The following is a 13,655-nucleotide window of genomic DNA, read 5'->3' as shown; positions in this document are numbered from 1 at the left end:
CATGGCTGGTTTCCATTCAAATAAGAATTACAGGAAGAGTCAGGAAGCCTGAGAAATTATTAAGTACAATGGCTGTATATTGTGGGAGTGTGAAAAGTGTAACAACCTTTTACTCAACTGGGCACCCAACTGATAAATCCACGTTGCACCACAGAAAACTTGGGGGAAAGAGACTGTTTCCATATCTTCATTCACTAGTCATATTCAGGATATGTGCTGGGCTAAGCTTGCAGGAAACAGACCATTCTGAATCATGAAGGTGAGACTGGGGCATGCAGGTATTAACACTGTGTGAGGCAGTACCATTTCAAGCACAAAACAGCAATCGTTCTGCTCAGCCTGGAAATGAATTTAAAATAATTGGTTCTGTGAAGCTTTCCCAGTAAAACTCACTTTCATCTTATTCAGAGTTAAGCATTTCCAACTATCAAGAAAATCCTATAGCTACCTCAATTTGCACACTTATCACAGTTGGAGGAGAGAGATTATAATGTTAAGAAGGCAGAAGTTGGGCTTCCCTGGTGGCGCAGTGCTTGAGAGTGCCCCGCTCCGGGAAGATCCCACATGCCGCGGGGCTGGGCCCGTGGGTCATGGTCACTGAGCATGCGCGTCCGGAGCCTGTGCTCCAAAACGGGAGAGGCCACAGCAGTGAGAGGCCCGCGTACCGCAAAAAAAAAAAAAAGAAGGCAGAAGTTAAGAGATCTGCAGTCAGATCCTGGATTTGAATCCTCGTTCTCTCTGTTACTTCCTATCTGTATAATCTTCCACATTTATTTCAACCTCTGTATGTCTCAGTTTCTTCAACCACATTCTTAGGATCAGAATACTATCTATTTATTGTAAATACTGTGAGGGCTGATTAAGATAACAGATGAAAAAGACTTAGTAGAGTATCTGGCACATAGTAAGTAATTAATAAATCTTAGCTGTTTCGTTATATGTGCTTCTCTCCAGTAAGATTCTCTGCACACCTTGAGGTATGAATATGCATATAAGATGGATAACCCATTACCAAGTCTATCATATAGTAAGTACTAAATAAATATTTGTTTAATGACTAAATGCGATTAGCTTGCCTTGAAATATGAATGGCAAAGACAAAAGCAAAGCACATATAGTCTTTTATTACAGTTTTCACCTGTGTTTCCATGTTAATCACTAGAGAAGAGACTATTACAGTTTAATGTACTTTAAATGTCTGTCTTTTTTTTAATATTAGCACATCAGTGCCAATGCATATCTACACGTTTGAATACATACAGAAGCACATTCACAATTAAGTTGTCAAGTACTCATAATATAATTAGTTGCCAAACAGTAAAAATCTTATTAAAACAATAACTAAAAATAAATTATAGGCAGCAAAAAGGGAGGATAGATTACTCGTTTGAATTTCCTTTTATAGAGAATATCACAGATCCTTCTTTTAGACAATGAAATTATGTTGAGTCTGCTTAAATTGTATTAAACAATGTACAAAGGACAGCTATTGCTGTTATAAACCTTGATAAACATCTATTAGCATCAACATACCAAAAAAGACCATTTCTCCTGTTTACTAATTCTGCAATTTTTTTAGCCTATAAGAAAGACTTTTTCAAATTTAAAAACAAGTGGACTTTTCTGAAAAAAACTGAAGTTAATAACTATGGATTATTCCGTTTTGAAACGTACTATAAAGTAGCACAAGGTTAATCACGTTGAAACAGGCAGGGAGAATACATGTCTTCATGTTTTATGGCTATTTAGATAGTACCCATGTGAGTATTTTACTGTTGAAGACTATTTCTTTTGACATCTTATTTTATTTGTGTATCATGTGAGAAAATAATAATGTATAGAATAATGAGAACAGTTACCATTTATTGCTTTTTATACCAAGTAAATGAATTTGTAATAAATGTTTCACATGTATAATTCCATGTAATAGCCACAGAATCACTAGATGATACGCTCTTTTCAGACAGAATCATATCTGTCCGTTTTAACCACCACTGTCCCCAGAAATCAGCACTGAGCTTGAATACGGTTGATAATAAATACTATTTACGAAACAACTGGATGATTTTTACTTTGAAGTAGGTCCTTCCCAGAAAAAATATTCTTAGTCTGCTAATGTTTTAGTGTTACTGAATGTACTGTGTTTGATCAAATCTACCCTTATTTGGCATGGTTATCTTCATTTACATAGACCATAGGGCTTCAGTGAGAGAATGCCTGAGAGATAACTTCACTTTATCATGTGTAGGAAACTGTAGAAGGATGGAAATCTGGCCTAAAATGTCTAAGAAAGTTATGACAAAAGTACTGTAATTAAAGGAAAAGCCTGTAAAAATCTGATTCTGATCCACATAAATTGAAGGTTGGAAAACATGACCATTACAAATCCCTTAGAATGCACAGTCAGCTCCTTTAGTATTATGACATCAGTTAATGAAACATAAAGAAATGGAGGATAAAGGAACATCTAGAAGCCAAAACTGCAAGGGGCAGATCAGACCTACCAGAACAGTCACCACACGTAGGACCACTCCACGCATGTTATTCTCCAGTTTCTTGTCAGTCAGGGACCCATTCAGCCCTGTGACAGGAGTCCAGCACCCAAGCTGAAAGATGAAATAGCTTGGTCACTTTTCTGCCTGAAGAACAGTCCAATCACCTATATATAGGCCTTTCAGAGAAATGTGGGATAAATCTTGGAGTCACTGATAACAGGAAGTGTCCTGTGCAGCTTTTCCTGTTTAATAGCAAATGAAGCAAGCAAAAATGCTATGCTATCTCTTGCTTTTAAATATCATCGTATGGCATATGACAGTATCCAACATGCTTTAGGGGACTCACTGAGGACATGTGACTTAATGAGGAGTTATAAATACACCAATAACTCAGTCCCAGTAACACACTAATTGGAAAAATAAGAGCACATATAATTCTAGCATAATGCCTGTTCTATACCAATTACTACACAAGTTAGATTTTTTTTTACAGTTTCAGTGGTTTTAATTAGATCTTACACTGCTTTTAACAGAACATAAAACTGTAAGATTTTTAATGTGGTTAGAGGGGTTACAGCTTTTACTTGAGGAAAAAAAATCATCTATATGGCTTTGTTGTTTTCAAGTATTCACAGTACATAAAACAATGTAATTTGCCTTTTTTGTCAGTGTTATCGATCTGTCTGGAAGACTTCGGCAGCAGCCGTTTCCTTAAAGTACTTGCAACGATTAACTGCTCTTTGCTCTCCAAAATACTGGTTTAATTTTACATTCTCACGTAGTTCTTATGTCTTGTAATATCCAAACCTGAGGACTACCAGTCTTAAAATTACTTCCTATAAATCACAATGGGATAAAAATGGGTGACTCTCAATTCAAAAGTAAGGAGGAAAGAGAGGTGCTGTGACTTGGATTAGCAGATATCTGCCCAAGAAGCAAAGCTGCAAAGAGAATTTTGCAATGCACATCTTGGGAAGATACATCATACTATTAATCCTGATACCAGCTCCTTGAGCCTTTACATTTGGGAACTTATTCCATACTTGCATGCTTTAAAAATGTAACAGACTTTTAGTCATATTCAAAGACTGTTTTGGTTAACTGAATGGTTTACAGGGGCACCTGGTTATTTGTGCTGCTTCCTCCGAAAGACTATTATTTCCTTGCATTGCGTTTTGTTGTGGCTTCTGAAGTCATTAACATACTGGCAAGTCTCCCTCACAAATAAACAATTTGGGTGCTTCCCATTAAAACCCAAGTTTCTCGTTGAGCTCCACAAATGGTATTTGAGAAAACTAAAATGTATACAATATATCTTAAGAGAAGTGGATGTCACAATGTAAACAAAAAGCCAGCATTTTTCTTATTAAAATAATTTGAAAAAGGCTGCTAATTGTTGGTTTCAACTGCAAAAGCACATTAAATTCATACAGTGATGTGTCATTTTTAGTTACATAAAAGTCTAATTAGAACTTAGATCCAATTAGCAAATCCAAATGCGTTGAAAGTCTAGTTATCAGAGATATTGTAGACCTCTTGCCAAATTTAAAACCTTATGAAATTTCTTTTGAGCTTTTGTTCTCTTCTGAGGTCAACCGAAGTCTATCCTCAATTACATTTATTGACGTGCACTTTTTCTAATTACTTCTTCAAGGTTTTATTTCCCTAGACCAAATAATATTGGTGGAAAAAGAGTTCTAAAACGAAGTGAAAAGCTAAATTTCCAATGTGCTATCCGTCTTTTACCATTATATTACTTAATTCTAAGTTAAATTAATAGCTTTTAGGACATGATCGTATTCATGACTAATACGTTTAACCTGCCAAAGTAAACACAGGGTTTTTTTCTCCCTTGGAGTTGTTTTTTAAGTTTCGTGAACCTACTGTCAGTTTGCCTAAATATTGACAAATGACATCTGTTAGTGCCAGCCTGAACATAGCATTTTGGTGTATTGACTAGTCAAAATATTTACTACTGGAATACCAACAAAACCTGCTGACTAGTTTGTTTCAACAACGTTCTGGACAAACAGTTAAAAATATATAATTTCCAGCTTCTTCTTAATTATGTCTTCCTTTAAACATAACTAAATACAGTCAATGACTGAAAAATTCTAGAGCATTCTAGTGTTTGGGGGTTTGAAATAACAGTAACGAAAAAGCATTTGGAGGAGGTAAGGAGGTGGTTGTATCTTATCTTCCGACCTGGGCAGTGACTTAAACTATAGTTTAAACTATACTAATATACTATAGTACTATTTGTACTATATATAGTGTTTCTTATCTCTCTCTCTCTTCTCTCCCCTTCCTCTCTCTCTCTTTTTTTTCTTTTTATTCACACTGATTTCTACCAGTGACCATGCATGGCCACGAACCCCATCCCTCCTTTTGGAGAATTGCTTTCTTTTTCCATCCCTAGACAAGTGTTCCAAATCATCCAAATTTTTTCATGACTCTGACTCTCTGGTTTAGCAATTGTTAACAGTTGGTCATCTGATCCGAGCCAATAAAAGTCTTTCCTTGGAGGTTTATTTTTAATATCAAGTGTGTGCATGGTGGGCAGGTCAATAAGTTGATATGAAGTTTTTTTATTGTTTGGCCAGATTCTCTCATATATACTACAGGCCATATAATTTTCTCTTCCGCTTTATGAAGGTTTTTCACCTTTCTGTTTTCTTTCTTTTTTTTTGCCATCTGACTCACATGTCTTTTGATTATAGTACTTAGAAAGTTGAAAAGTTGTACCTGTTCTTAATAACAACAGTCTATATTTTAAGACTGGTAACTCCTTTTACTTAACTCAGGTATTCCTGCATATTCACCCACTCCAATACTTAATGTTATCTGAATGTTAGCTGTGGTCACCAAAAACTAGAGATGAAATTTTGATACAGAGATATTTCAGGATACAGATTCTCTGGAAAACTAGAAATAAAGTATATCCACTCATCACATATCAACATAGGTTGTAAGAAAGAAATCATTTAAAAATTACAATAATATTCATTTCCTACATTGAATAGAACTTTTTTTTTTTTACATTTCTTGGAATACTTTCTATGCGTCAGCCATGGTACTGAGCTTTTCATACATGATCTCATTTAAGACTCAAAATAACTTTATGAGATGGTGCTGTTATCAATATTACTTTATAAACATAAAAATTAAGGATTCAGTTAAGGTCACTTATTTACAAAGAGATGAAATTAGGATTTAAACTGATGTGCTTTTTTTTAACTTTTTATTTTATATTGGAGTATAGTTGATTAACAATGTTGTGTTAGTTTCAGGTGTACAACAAAGTGACTCAGCCATATATATACATGTAACTATTGCTTTTTAAAGTCCAGATTCAGTATTGTTAGTTGCCATACTGTTTCATAGCTTAAAAAATTCTTTTCATAAACACGATCTATTTAAGGAAGGTAGAGAAGATAGTATTCCTATTTTAATAGTCAAGGAAAATAAGCCTCGGTACTGTTAAGTGGCTGGCTCAATATAATAGTGAGTGAATTCATATTTTGGCAATAAAATTTAAAAGGCAAAATCATCACCATCAATGTCACTTTTATAAAAATTATTATAACACATACATAGTGCACAGTATGTGCTAATCATAAGACAGCTTTGCATATATTAATTAATTTATTCTCAAAACCACCCAATGAGGAAGGTATCATTATTATCCTCATTATAAGGGAAAGGCTGATTATACACACCTTTTTGAAGGATTACTCAAGTTTTAAGACTCCTTAATTTCTGTTCATATCCAGTCACCTCCCTGAGATTCACTTCAAGCTATTTTGTTTGATTGCAAAAACTCCTTCCAATAATAAGCAAGAAAAATGAGTTAGGTTCACATAGATCTACACTGAGTTTGTATCTACAATGGGTCACAGTCCTTGCAGCATAGCAAGATTGACAGGCATAGTGTTTGATAAGAACTAAAAGAATTTCACTCAGGTTCAAGTGTGAGACTTATCTAACAACTTCTCTGGTTTCATCGTTTGAAATGTCTTTAACTTGACTTTGCTCGTGTGGAGAAGGCTGTTTTTATCTGATTGTGTTTCTGTTTCAGTTTTAAACAATGAGGCTAGAGACTAACAAAGATAATGCACACGAAATTTCATAATACTATCTATTCAGCTGAGCACTTTCTAAGTACAAATAATAAAAGTGGTCTCTGCAGCACATGAGATTTACAGAAAGTCACACTGCTGATAGCAAAACGAGATTCTCTGTCTTCCATGGTCTGGCAGTCTAGAGAAAATTTAAAAGGGATTAAAAAAATAATGACCAATTCAATTTCCTTTCAATTACAGAATATCTATTTCCTATAGTATTTTCTGGTTATTGCCTAAACTAATTTTAAAACCCTAAAATGCTTAAAGTTTTAATTATTTCCTTCATTGGAGCTTTAGCAATAATAACCCTGCAGCTTTCTGTTAAAATCAATGTAGTATCTGTGTTCAGCAAACTGGTTGATGTATTTGCATGAGCACAGTAGCATGTTCCTAACATTATATACTGTGTCATTAGTAAATGACCATGTTTTAGACATTTACTCTTTTCCCCTCAATGTTTTCACTTTTTATTTGCCCATGGGCTTTAAAGAATGACATTTGACTTGGGTTTCACATCACTGTTTTTCAGGCAATGTTACAATGTCAAAAAGAGCTGAACTGTTTAATTTTACACTCAATAGTTTATAAGCTTTAATAACAGGAGTCAAGAGAGCTCTTAATTGAAAACCAAACAGAATCCCCTACATGTACTAGACTGTATTCATATGGAACAAACCAAGCCTGGCTATAGTACCAAAGTTCCAACTTCAGGACACATAATGTCCACAGCACTGGGGCTATATGCTCCCAAGCACTATGTTTCCTTTATTTGCTTTCTCAGCCTTCAGAGGAAAAGACGGAACGACCACAGCATGACGAAGTAGCTGAAAGCTAGCCGTTTAGAAGTGCACAGCATTATTTGGTAGATATTACTTCTGTAATGGGATAGAAAGTGTAAGAAAAAAATACATATGCCAGGTTGGCTCAGATACATGTTTTATAGAGTTAAATCGGAATGGTTTTTTTTCTTTGACATGTATAGAACACACTGTGTCAGTAATCCTTCCAATAATAATTTTCTTTATGGTATTTCCACCTGTAAAATAGGTTCAATTTGTTAGACTTGTTCCCCAGGGGATGAGTATTTCCTCCTAAGATTTTAATCCTACAGCTTGGTCATTACCATGAAGTAGAAGTCGTTCTTTCGATTAGAGTTTCCTTCAGGAGAAAATGAAAAGTCAGAAAAAAAAAAAAATTACCTGATTCTACAGCTTATATCTCCCTGCATTGCTGCTGAAGACAAAACCTTCTGTACTATGTAACCAGGTACATGTACAACAAGACAAACTTGTTAACTGATTTCCACAAATTAAGACTATAAACGTGAGAAGCTATATATCCATATCTATCTCTCTGTATATATATATGAAGAAATAGCTCAAAGGTGTTTATGGCGCTATAATAACCACTCAGTTACCAACTGGTATCTGACTGGTTTAATAATACTCTGCCATTATTATATGTTTTCACTTTGTTTATAATTCTTAGTGTAAAATTACCATTACACTATATTTAGAGAAAATACAGCATAGTGGTTAAGATCAGGAACTCCAGAACCAGACTGCTTATGTTCAAGGACCTGCTCTGACACTTGCTGGGTGTGGCCACTGGGCCTCTGTTTCCTCTCAAATGCGAAGAGTAAAAATGGCTTCCTCGGGCTTCCCTGGTGGCGCAGTGGTTGAGAGTCCGCCTGCCGATGCAGGGGACACGGGTTCATTCCCTGGTCCGGGAAGATCCCACATGCCGCGGAGCGGCTAGGCCCGTGAGCCATGGCCGCTGAGCCTGCGCGTCCGGAGCCTGTGCTCCGCAACGGGAGAGGCCACAGCAGTGAGAGGCCCGCGTACCACCCCCGCAAAAAAAAAAAAAAAAAAAAAAAGGCTTCCTCATAAGGACTGGTGGGACTGTTAACTGACTTAATATATGTCAAGTGTTTAGCAGTGTTCTTGGCACATAAAAACTGAAGAAGTGTTCATTATTATTACTCCTATATAATCAGCATTTTTTTGTTGTTGTTCCTTTCTCAGCCTCATCATCTGGAGTCACTAGTCTTAGTGATGAAACATACTTCTAAAGCTAAACATACTTCTCAACTTTGGCTGCATATTAGAATAACCGGAGAGCTTTATAAAATTCTGATGCCCTGCCTAATACCAGAACAATTAAATCAGAATCTCCACTGCCCTAAGACATGCCCTAACACCCAGCAAATGCAATCTCATAGGATGGCTACGTAACCTTATCAGATAAAGGCATTCTTTTTACTGGCTTCCTTTGCAAAAGCGAACTAGGGACACTTTCTCAAATAAACTCTTTTATTTTTCTTGTTTTAAGTAGGATAGGAGACTATAAACTCTGTGAAGCTGAATAATTCTTACCTTGTCTATTGTTGTAGCCCTAGTCCTTATCATAGCATTGGTGTACTGGTACATGATAGGTCCTAATAGATATCTGATAAACGAATGCATACTTTGAAACTCCTGCTGTCCTCTTTATTCTTCTATCTTTTTGGCTAGTCTCTAGTTTAAGCTGAATAAAAAACAAAATATCCCCAACCTGATATTGTGTCCTACTGTAATATTGTACCCCTGACAATTTTTGTGCTGCTTCAGGATGACTCCTGTCACTAAAATTCAATTAGCTCTCCTTTTCTTTCTGATCAGAATTTTCTTCCTAATAATATTTTAGCATTTAATGATTACAATCTGATAAAAGTTGCTGGATTTCTTCTCTTTCATTCCATGCTACCTTGAGATGTTTTAAAGGGATCTTCATTTTAAAATCACATTAGAATTCTCAGTCTTTCCTATCTCCTCATCTTAATTATCTGTAGGTGCCCACTGCCTATTACAATAGTGTTTTATACAACTAAAATAATTATTTTTATAAAACTTACAACGTTTAATGTAAAGCTATTGCACTTTAGATCTTTGTTCCCAAACAACTGAAAATCTCATGCTCAGATGTCTCCTTATATTCTATCTCTTCAACATCTCTGCTTAGATATCTCAAAGGCACCTCTAATATCATAAGATTAAGCTCACAATCTACCCCTTAGCATACATCCAGTTCTACTGGCCAGAAACTAAGAAGTCAGTCTTGCCATCTCTCATATTTAATCAACTGCCAGTCTGCCAATTTCAACTCCTTAAAAAGAACCTCTCAAATCCACTTCACAGCATCTCCCTGCCACCATCATAGTCCAAGCTAACTTCATAGCTTCTCTTTTACAATCTTTACTCTACACTGCAAACATAAACATACATGTAGATATGATGTCCTCTGCCTAAGTTCTTCCCATAGTTATCTATTTTTCTCCAGATAAAGACCAGACTTCTAATGTGGCCAACCAAAACCTGTGTGATGTGTCACATGTTACAGTCAGTCTCAGGTCATATCACATTTCCTCTCATTCTTTGGACTCCAACCACACTAGTCTTCCCTCAGTTTCGCGAGTTAGACATAATTTTCCTGCCTTAAGGATTTAAACTGTTTCTGAAGCATAGAAGTATAAAAGAACCACTTGGGGAGTTAAAAAACATCCCAATGCGAAAGCCATATGCCATGCCAATTAAATCAGACTTTCTGGGCATGTGATCCAGGTATCAGTATTTTATTTTTCAGGTTCAGGTATCAGTATTTTTTAAAGTTTCCAAGATGATTCCAAAGTTTAGCCAAACGTGAGAACCAATAATTTTGAATATACAGTCTTCATTGATTGGAATAATCTTAGGAACCTGCCATTCTTCAAGGAATTACTGAATTCACTCTTACTCATCCTTTAGATCTCAATGTAAACATCTACAGCTTGGGGTAAACCTTCCCTGACAACCTGACCCACCCCCAAGCTAGCTCATGTCACTCCAATACAGCATCATGTTCCTCTCTTTACAGTAATATCACAGTTAAATTTTTTAATCTGTATTTTTTATGATTAACATTTATTGTGCCAACTATCTGTAAGTTTCCATGGAGTCAGGAAAGATTGCTGTTTTGTATCCTCCACTTTATTAAATACATAATTCCTGGGACAAAGGGGGACTTCAAATTTTTTTGAGTACTAAACAAATTTAGATGATTTTCTTTTTCTTTTTTTTTTTTTTGCGGTACGCGGGCCTCTCACTGTTATGGCCTCTCCCGTTGCGGAGCACAGGCTCCGGACGCGCAGGCTCAGTGGCCATGGCTCACGGGCCCAGCCGCTCCGCGGCATGTGGGATCTTCCCGGACCAGGGCATGAACCCGTGTCCCCTGCATCGGCAGGCGGACTCTCAAACACTGCGCCACCAGGGAAGCCCAATTTAGATGATTTTTAAACAAGAAACTTAATAAAGGGAGGAGCTTCAAGATGGCGGAAAAGTAGGACACGGAGATCACCTTCCTCCCCACAAATACATCAGAAATACATCTACACGTGGAACAACTCCTAAAGAACACCTACTGAACGCTGGCAGAAGCCCTCAGACCTCCCAAAAGGCAAGAAAGTACCCACGTACCTGGGCAGGGCAAAAGAAAAAAGAAAAAACAGAGACAAAAGGATAGGGACGGGCCTTCGCCAGTGGGAGCTGTGAAGGAGGAAAGCTTTCCACACACTAGGAGCCCCTTCGCGGGCGGAGACTGCGGGAGGCGGAGGGGGGGCGGCTTCGGAGCCACAGAGGAGAGCGCAGCAACAGGGGTGCAGAGGCCAAAGGGGAGAGATTCCCGCACAGAGGATCGGTGCCGACCTGCACTCACCAGCTCCAGAAGCTTGTCTGCTCACCCGCCTGGGCGGGCGGGGCTCGGAGCTGAGGCTCAGGTTTCCGGCTTCGGAGGTCGGATCCCAGGGAGAGGACTGGGGTTGGCGGCGTGAACACAGCCTGCAGGGGGTTAGTGCGCCACAGCTAGTTGGGAAGGGGTCCGGGAAAAACTCTGGAGCTTTCGAAGAGGCGAGAGACTTTCTTCCCTCTTTGTTTCCTGATGCGCGAGGAGAGGGGATTCAGAGCGCAGCTTAAAGGAGCTCCAGAAATGGCGCGAGCCTCGGCTATCAGCGCGGACCCCAGAGACGGGCATGAGATGCTAAGGCTGCTGCTGCCGCCACTAAGAAGCCTGTGTGCGAGCACAGGTCACTATCCACACCCCCCTTCCGGAGAGGCTGTGCAGCCCGCCACTGCCTGGGTCCCGTGATCCAGGGACACCTTCCCCCTGAGAACGCACGGCGCACCTCGGGCTGGTGCAACGTCATGCCGCCTCTGACGCTGCAGGCCCGCCCCGCACTGCGTGTCCCTCCCTCCCCCCACCCCCCCCCCCCCCGGCCTAAGTGAGCCAGAGCCCCCGAATCAGCTGCTCCTTTAACCCCGTCCTGTCTGAGCGAAGAACAGACGCCCTCCGGCGACCTACACGCAGAGGCGGGACCAAATCCAAAGCTGAACCCCGGGAGCTGTGCGAACAAAGAGAAAGGGAAATCTCTCCCAGCAGCCTCAGAAGCAGCGGATTAAAGCTCCACGATCAACTTGATGTACCCTGCCTGTGTGGAATACCTGAATAGACAACCAGTCAACCCAAATTGAGGAGGTGGACTTTGGGAGCAAGATATATTATATTTTCCCCTTTTCCTCATATTGTGAGTGTGTATCTGTATGCTCCTGTGTGTGATTTTGTCTGTATAGCTTTGCTTTTACCATTTGTCCTAGGGTTCTGTTTTTTTTTTTTAATTAATTTTTTTTTTCTTCTTGAGCTTCCCTGATGGCGCAGTGGTTGAGAGTGCACCTGCGGATGCAGCGGACACGGGTTTGTGCCCCAGTCCCGGAAGATCCCACATGCTGCGGAGCGGCTGGGCCCGTGAGCCATGGCCACTGAGCCTGCACGTCCGGAGGCTGTGCTCCGCAACGGGAGAGGCCACAACAGTGACAGGCCCATGTACCACAAAAAAAAAATTTTCTTAATAATTATTTTTTATTTTAATAACATTATTTTATTTTACTTTATTTCATTTTATCTTCTTTTTTCTTTTTTTCCTCCCTTTTATTCTGAGCTGTGTGGAGGACAGGCTCTTGGTGCTCCAGCCAGGCATCAGGGCTGTGCCACTGAGGTGGGAGAGCCAACTTCAGGACATTGGTCCACCAAAGACCTTCCAGCACCACATAATATCAAAGGGCGAAAATCTCTCACAGATCTCCATCGCAGTGCCAAGACCCAGCTCCACTCACCAACCAGCAAGCTATAGTGCTGGACACACTATGCCAAACAACTAGCAAGACAGGAACACAACCCCACCCATTAGCAGAGAGGCTGCCTAAAATCATAATAAGGCCACAGACACCCCAAAACACACCACCAGACATGGACCTGTCCACCAGAAAGACACGATCCAGCCCCACCCACCAGAACACAGGCACTAGGCCCCTCCAGCAAGAAGCTTACACAAGACACTGAACCAACCTTAGCCACTGGGGGAAGATACCAAAAACTATTGGAACTATGACCCTGCAGCCTGTGAAAAGGAGACTCCAAACACAGTAAGTTAAGCACAATGAGAAAACAGAGAAATACAGCAGATGAAGGAAAAGGTAAAAGCCCACCAGACCAAAAAAATGAAGAGGAAATAGTCTACCTGAAAAATAATTCAGAGTAATGATAGTAAAGGTGATCCAAAATCTTGAAAATAGAATGGAGAAAATATAAGAAACATTTAACAAGGACCTAGAAGAACTAAAGGGCAAACAAACAATAATGAGCAACAAAATAAATGAAATTCAAAATTTGCTATAAGAAATCAATAGCAGAATAATTGACACAGAAGAACTGATAAGTGACCTGGAAGATAAAATAGTGGAAATAACTACTGCAAAGCAGAATAAAGAAAAAAGAATGAAAAACATTGAGGACAGTCTCAGAGACCTCTGGGACAACATTAAACACACCAACATTCGAATTATAGGGGTCCCAGAAGAAGAAGAGAAAAAGAAAGGGACTGAGAAAATATTTGAAGAGATTATAGATGAAAATTTCCCTAATATGGGAAAGGAAATAGTTACTCAAGTCCAGCAAGCACAGAGAGTCCCAT

General features: G+C 38.9%; 1 protein-coding gene across 2 annotated transcripts in view; it reads right to left on the bottom strand.

Annotated features, from left to right (window-relative positions):
- Positions 1 to 13,655, bottom strand: part of GRID2 (glutamate ionotropic receptor delta type subunit 2) — a 1,342,883-nt gene that overhangs the window by 331,385 nt on the left and 997,843 nt on the right. For both annotated transcript variants that reach the window (XM_060011605.1, XM_060011606.1), the window contains one exon: positions 2,505 to 2,606. In XM_060011605.1, coding sequence (XP_059867588.1) covers positions 2,505 to 2,606 — 102 coding nt within the window. The remainder of the gene's footprint in view (positions 1 to 2,504; positions 2,607 to 13,655) is intronic.

Source organism: Delphinus delphis, chromosome 5, assembly GCF_949987515.2.
Source record: "Delphinus delphis chromosome 5, mDelDel1.2, whole genome shotgun sequence".
Taxonomy (NCBI): domain Eukaryota; kingdom Metazoa; phylum Chordata; class Mammalia; order Artiodactyla; family Delphinidae; genus Delphinus; species Delphinus delphis.
The sequence above is the reverse complement of the archived record's forward strand: the minus strand, read 5'-3'. Positions and strand labels throughout refer to the sequence as shown.